General features: G+C 36.4%; 1 protein-coding gene across 1 annotated transcript in view; it reads right to left on the reverse strand.

Annotated features, from left to right (window-relative positions):
* Positions 1-8,025, reverse strand: part of CPNE8 (copine 8) — a 107,506-nt gene that overhangs the window by 5,060 nt on the left and 94,421 nt on the right. The window contains exons 17-18 of the mRNA XM_019474582.1: positions 5,889-5,946; positions 3,002-3,075 (exon numbers count right to left, since the gene is read on the reverse strand). Coding sequence (XP_019330127.1) covers positions 3,002-3,075; positions 5,889-5,946 — 132 coding nt within the window. The remainder of the gene's footprint in view (positions 1-3,001; positions 3,076-5,888; positions 5,947-8,025) is intronic.

Here is an 8,025-nt window from a genome sequence, read left to right on the forward strand (position 1 = left end):
TACTCAAAAAAGATAAGCTTTTTATATTTGAATAGTTAATTTTATAAAAGCAAATCAGTTTTATCCTGCCAGATATAAAATAAAGGTCATACCAAACCTAAAGGGTTTGACATTATCCCTTTTTATTTATTTAGCTAGCCTATAATGTATTTGTTAGTATTTAGACAGAAAAAGAGCACAAAATAATACTGTCTTCAGGTAATTCAATATGGCTTGGGGCAAAGTTCTGACTGAAATATGTTAATAGTAATTAAATGTTTTATTACATTTCTGATATGCAATGAATTCTGAAGAAATACAAATGGTATTCATTGTATATTATTTTTTATTTCTCAGCAGAAATTAGAATATTTCTGATGCAAAGCATTTTCACAAATCTTGTTTATAACATTTGAAGAACTCTATCCATTTATGCTCTTTGAATGTAAAAACAGCAACTTTTGGAGCTGCTGTTGTTTGGAGAAATTATGTATAATTACATTGCATATATTTAAATGCATTTACATGTAAGTGCAATGCATGCCAGAGATATCTGAATTAGCTTTAAAAAATCTGACATGGCACAGGGCTTTGCAGCAATACCAGTCTGGGGTACAGAAACACTTCCAGATCTGGAGGCAGATCTCCACACATTGCTCTGTTGAACAGCACTGACATATATAGCATAACAGATTACAGACAGCCTCTCTCTACCCCAATATGGACTACCAAGGAACATTATAAAGGCTTTGACAAAATGAGAAACATTATTTCTTGCCTCCTGTTCAGCTCTCCAGCTTCTCCTCATCCCTACTTTTACAATTACCTTTTTGACAACACTGACTAAAGCAGCCAGGATGTCTTACTCTTGTAAGAGTTTTGATACGTCACTCTCCCATCAGTTTTCTCTGTATGTTGCAGAAATGAAAAAAGTCTCTTTTTCAGTGATTAGAAAAAGTAATTCAGGAATCTATGACTTTCTTTAATGTATATGCATACAGATTATGAAGGTAATTTAATTGCTGTCATCTTATTCTCATTTCTGATCCCCGTTTAGGAAAAACATAGAGGGGGAATTTTAATGTAGTATTAATTGCACTGAGAAGCTTTAAGACTGGGAAAAAAGATCTGATCATTTTAATTTCCATATAATTATGCAGACTTGTTTATTTTGTATTCTAAACAAAAAGAACTATAAAATCAGGTGTCATATACTTGTTTTGAACACTTCCTTGGATTGAGATATTGTATCCACCAGCAGTTATCAAATCCTTATTCACATACCAGTATTTGCAACATTAAACACTTTGAAAAGTTTCAGTTCCTGCATATATAAATGAAAACAAATATACACATTCCAAAGTTCATCAGCTGCAACCTGACCTTAATTATTATTAAAACATTATCACCTGCAATATGAGCTATTCATATGGCTCAGTTATTCAAAATATGTATATATCCTACTAAGCAATAATAATACAGAAATCCAACCTGGCTTGGAGAGAAGTATAAGCAAGAGCAAAAATAAGTGAAGACTATTTATTTTGACAAATAGGAGGAATAAAGGGAGAAGAAGAAATGGCAGATCTAAGGTAAGGTTTGAACCTAAGGATGCCTGTCAGTGTTTAAGAGGCATTTGGACAATGCCCTCAATAACATGCTTTAACTTTTTGTCAGCCCTGAATTGGTCAGGCAGTTGGACTAGATGTCCGTTGTAGGTCCCTTCCAACTGAAATATTCTATTTCATAAATGTATTCAGACACTTCCAGAAAAATATGCCTTCCATAAAAGATTTAGCTTTAGACAGATATCATTCTTTCCACAGTCATCAGGTTGATCCAATTTTTCAGTAGTTTGCTGCTTTTCAAATGTCAACACCAGCACACTTCTTTAATACTTTACTTTAGCAAGCAGGGATTAGTGTGTTGAGCCATCAAATGTCTTTCTCTTTGTTTGGTTCCACCTTAGTATCCCATGAAAATAAAAAATGCATAGCTAGTTAATTTTATTTGATCAAGAAAATAATTATGAAATAAAGTCTGTCCAGGGGGTAGGTAAATCAGGAGACAAGATGGGGTGCCTGGAGCATGGATGAAGTATGTAGTTTGGACAACCTGTGGAGTTCTAGAGATCTGCAGCTCTGAGGGGAAGGGGGATTATGGTGGGTGTGTATGTGCTTGTAAAACTGCTATACCACCCTGTCAGTGGTTGCATAGGTTTGAATGACAACTACTGGGATGACTGAACGACTGTAGAGAGCAGGAACAGAACCAGAGGATTTTGACAGAGAAATGGAGCCATCTGGGGAGTGCAGATGAGAGTAGCACTCTTAGGGCTTGGTTCAGTCACGTAAACACAGATCATAGAATCATAGAAAGGTTTGGGTTGGAAGGGACCTTTAAAGGTCACCTAGTCCAACCCCCCTGCAATAAGCAGGGACAAGTAGATCAGGTTGCTCAGAGCCCTGTCCAACCTGACCTTGAATGTTTCCAGGGATGGAGCATCCACCACCTCTCCGAGTAACCTGTTCCAGCTATCATGTGAGGTTCCTTAAAGCATGAGACACCTGCATGGTCGTATGTGGCAGACACAACATAGGAACTGGGAGACACTCATGGTCTTCTGGACTGGCAAGGAAAAATACCCTACGCATCTCAAATGTACTTGTCAGAAATCTAGGTATTGCCGACTTCCACAAAAGTTGCAGTTTTTCTTTATGGAATCATAGCGAGATTGTAGTACAGAGGCAACTAACTCTTCTCCCATGGCTGTAGAACCCTAAGACTTTATATCAGTGTGCTGCCAGTTAGGGGTCATTGCCTAATGAATGCAGATCCACTGCTATGTGTTATATAAAGGCTTATAGGTATCATAGAGAGTTTCTGAGTTTGTTATGAACACCCCAAGATAAAGTATGTCAGTGCTAAGGTAAAATTAAAGGCAAGAATATAGATAGAAACAAGAATTCAAAACAAACAGGATCAGTAAAATCTAACTACTAGAGTAAATTTTCTCTCCCACCTGCACAATGTCTCTTTCTGCAAACTTTCCTCTTGAAGAAATCCTCACTACATCACCATCCAGTTCTTCCATAGCTTAAAAAAAAAAAAAGAAGAAACAAAATGAATTCATCTATGAGTTCAGCTACACAACAAAAGCAATCTTACTGAGAAAAACTTCAGTCAATTTACAATTTAGGGCAACAAAACCAACAGTTGTTATTTAGGTAACTCTTTAGGACCATTTGCGCCATAAAATACATCATGCTTTGTAGTTATTTTGTACTTTTTCATGCTGACAATACATACTTTTTGCCTTTATTGTCATCTTCAGAACAAAACAGACCACAAAACAGTCCTTATCCTTCCAGCTCTCAAACCAGCAAGTATATCTGTTTTGGTAAGGCTATATTTATACTTTCATAGGTGGAGAAGAATTCATCTTCAGCAATTATTCTTACAGAAGATATCATAGGATACAGCACAGAGAGGTAATAACTCACATTCATATTGGAAAAGTAATGACTGTTAACGCATAGGAATGAGGAGTTCGTAAAAAAAAATATTAAATTTATTGGGTAACTCTTCTTGTATCTTTCTGAGCAGGATCCAGGAAAACTCTAAAATTATCCAGATACCCAGAAGCCATTCTAGGTAGAAAGGCATACCTGCCGTCTGGTCAGTGTTGAAATGGATGGACTTGGGATCACAAATTATTGCTCAGCCATTGGATCTGCAATCCTACAATCCTTCTTTCAGCATACGCTATGAAAATCAAAGCCCTGCATCACTGAGCTTCTCAGGGGTTTACAAACTGGGCTGAGGTCACTGAAGCCAGCATTTCAAAATCTAATTCTTCCAATGCAAGAACTAGAAAGCATAAATGACGCTATCAGGGGCCAAGTTCAAGCCAATCAAAAGAGCATGTTTGTTCAAAGAAAAAATTAGTATGTCTGTAGAGCACATTGCCAGATGATGCTGTTGATGCAAAAATGTGTATGTGTTCAAACCAGGAGACTGAACAAGTATTTGAAGGAGAGATCCACTGAAAATTTCCAAAACAGACATAAAGCACATCCTGCTCAGGAAATTCAAATCTAAAAACAGTATTCAGGGAAGTATCATATCTGCTTATTCTGTTCTTAACATTCTCTAGATATCCACCCATGGCCATATCAGATACAGAATACTGGGCAAAACGGACCCCTGATCTGACCTGTTATAGTCATCCTCACATCCTTAAGTAAAGCTCTGCCAAATGTATGTGCCATCTATCTGAGCTCCAGACTTTTAAGAACCCCTCTGGTCGCCCCCAGGGGCTGGGAGACCTAGGGGGCAGTGATATCTGGAGAGGAGTAGCTTAGTCTCTCTACAGCAGAACTGAGGCTTCACTGGCATTTGAATTGTAAGACAGTGTGCGTGGAACATACACCCTCCTACAGATACACTTCTTCAGCATCCACATCAGACAGGAATCTGTTGTTTTTTCCAGAAGGAATTGCTGCAGATGGAAAAGTCATTTCTCTGCCCTCTTGGGCACTGAGGGACTACAGATTTGGCAGACATCTAATAGGTGAATTTTACTGAGGCAGTATACTGAAGGAGTGTGGGTCCAAAGATGGAAACTGTATCCTGCAGTACAATCAGGATCCTGCCTTAAGAAAAGCCATAGGGATGACACCCCAAGAACTCTGCAAAGACAACCTCCAGAAGTAAAAAGAAGACAGAATCTACATGTCCTGACTGACTTAAGGGGAGCCTGGGCAAACCCAAGGACTGGACAAACAGGGAGAAAGGGAAAAGGCAAAGGAGGGGTGAGAGAAAAGTGAGTAACGTATGACTGAAGTTGGAATTCTCATGGATAAAAATGAAGTTTGCAAGTTTCCCTCATATGCATTTATGAAGATAAACTGTCTTTTCTCATTGCTTGTGGTGTACAATAACCTGAAGTGTAAGCGTCCACCTGGACAATCTCTTCAAGGAATAAGATACTTAAAATTATCACTAATATACCACTTGCCAAAAAACACAAGTCAGTCAACCCCCAATAAATTTTTTTTGTGTTATTTTTTCCTCTTGTTTTCATACTTTTAGAATATTTGTACAAGAATTAACATGTACGGTCATTAGTGACTATTTTCATTATACATCTGTGGTAGTACTAAGTATATTTTATGTACAGAAAAAGGCATGCTGTCTGACCAGAAGTACTAGAATTAAAAAGAAAGGATGTAGGACTTTGAGGAATAGATATACAGGGAATGTCTATACTTCATAGTGCATGATATACATGATGGCACTTAATAAATTAGTCCAAATAACGGAAGCAGCTTAGTTATTGCAGTAGAGAGTGGTGTTCCGGAACATCGCATGAAAGAATATGTCAATAATCCTGGTAATTTCTCTCCTAGTGTAATATTCTCTCAATGCTGCTACACAGTAAGGCTCACTCCTGCTATCTAGTGAAACCCAGTTTAACCCAGATCACCTCCTCAAATGTATTTATTCTTCTCAGTATTTTATTACTGCAGTAAGAACAGATGATCAATATTTCCAGTCAACTGACACTTCACAAGGCAACTAAATATCCGTGTTGAAGAAATTCAACATTATTTGAGTATATTTACTTTACTGTGGGGTTTTTTTTCCAATCATCTTCTGGAGCTCTGTAAATGCTGAGTCCCTATGTGGTTCTGTGACTTGAACAGAGAGCCTGTGGGGCTACACAGCTCCACATGGTAGCTTGTAATCATACTCGGTTATCAATCAATCCAGCTGGAAATGTCAACAGTGCTTACTGCTTGTTCCATATCATGCTCTTTTAAAGAACAATATTTGTTTGAAAAGCTATGTATTACTAAAATGTAAACAAATATAAAAAATTCTAGGAAAAACACTAGAGCACTTACCATCAAACTCTGCTGGTCCTACCCCCACTATAATTATTGACATTGGAAGCTTTGAAGCCTTCAAAAGAAGAAGGAAAAGAAGTTTAACTGATTACATAACCTCTGCCAATAATATGTGAGATCTGAGGACAATCTGAATAAAAAACATGCAGAAGTTATGTTTTAAAGAACATTTTTTTTTCCACCTAAAAAGTTGAGTGGCGTAAAATGTCTGCTTAAGTGGTACAAAACATCTTGGATGAAGATAGAAAGGCAGATGATTATTTTAATTTATTTTTTCCTTATAAAGTCTTTGAATCTCATAAGATTGTAATTAAACACAACAATCTATGTTAGGATTTAATACTAATATGACAATTAAGATGATAAATTTATCTTAGAAGCTTTTGTAAACTGTCAATAATTGCAAATATGTACCTAATGACAGTTTGACATTTATTTAAATGTACTTTGCCGTTTCTTGATATTACATAGCTGCTTGGCACCACGTGACACTATTTTTTACACAGATCTCATGCCATTTTTTCTCAAGATAATAAATCACCTGTTTGAGCAATATGTATCTTATATTTCTTCTATGAATGAAATTTTATTCAAGTCAGTCATCCATGCCACAAAGTAAACAAGATATCAAACTGGCTTATGTTAAGATTTTTTATTTTACTTAATCTTTTTAATTCAATGAAACAAGGCAAAGATGATATCTGGCTTTCCCTGAATAAACTCTCTGTAAAGCCTTTAAAATTACGAAGACAGTATCATAAATATTGGATTCTCCTGCCCTGACAGTAGCACCAGATATCTGCTAGTTCACAGAAATAAGCCCAAACTGCCTCTGTTGAGGAGGGTAACAACCGAAAAAAAAAAATCTACCCAATGTCAGGGTTGGCAACCGGTCCTTATTGAGATATTCTGATGAACTATGAAATGTCTACAGTCATTTTAAACAGGAGTATTCGCTGGCCAAAAATCACAGATGTACACTTTCTGCTAAATTAAACTCTGCTTCACTGAAGTCTGAAGTCAAGTGGTTTTAGAACACACTGTTATATTTTTCTTTTGGAATATAAAAAGTGTTTTTCTCCCTCATTCAAAAGATATTCTCATTTTAGATATATCACCATTTCCCATTCTTCATCTGTCATAATACTACATATAAAACCAACTTTCTTTAAGCAGAAGATTTACAATTACTATAAACATTCTATTTAAAACAATGAAAATACACCATTCTAAAAAATCACTATTTAATGTTCTACACCACTATACGTTATCCACTATACACTATACATTGACTGCAAATTCATCACAAAGTGTTACTACATAGTCAATCTTCCAGCTAAAATTTTGTAGCAGAGTAAAAAAATTAAGAGTCTCTTGTTAGTTAAATACTAATACACTACTGAATATAATAGTAAAAGCTGTCTGGCCATGGTCCTGGGCAAACAGCTCTAGGTGGCCCTGCTCGAGCAGGGGGGTTGGACAAGATGACGTCCAGAGGTCCCTTCCAACATCAACCAGTCTGTGATTCTGTGATTAAGGGCCATAAATACAGTGTAACTGAATTACAGCATACTGCATAAGTCAATAATAGTGAGTACAGAATATTTTTGAGACATGCAGGCATTTCTTAGAACAGAACATCTGTTTTTCAGGTGTTTTCTAGAATCTTACTGCTTGATTGTAAAGAAAACATCCTTTAAAGAGATTCCTACTCACATAGGCACAGTATATGTGATACAATGTATATGAAACAGTAAGTGGCAAGGACAGCATAAAGACAAAGAGTTAAACTTTTGCATATAAACTTAAGTGTTGGCACTTCCTGAATGACAGCATAACCTTTAAACAGTTTGGTAAAACAGAATGTCTGACACATATGATGTAATGAGAAAGATACTAAAAGCACAATTAGTGTTAAAAAATGAAATATACTCTTCCTGAGTTTTATACATATGTCGTGGTTTAATTTCAGTCGGCAACTAAGCACCACGCAGCCGCTCGCTCACTCCCCCCCACCTGGTGGGATGGGGGAGAGAATTGGAAGAGCACAAGTTAGAAAAACTCGTGGGTTGAGATAAAAACAGTTTAATAATTGAAATAAAATGATAATAATAATATGATAATAATAATAATA

This window comes from Aptenodytes forsteri, unplaced genomic scaffold (genome assembly GCF_000699145.1).
Source record: "Aptenodytes forsteri isolate BGI_AS27 unplaced genomic scaffold, ASM69914v1 Scaffold137, whole genome shotgun sequence".
In the NCBI taxonomy this organism is placed as follows: domain Eukaryota; kingdom Metazoa; phylum Chordata; class Aves; order Sphenisciformes; family Spheniscidae; genus Aptenodytes; species Aptenodytes forsteri.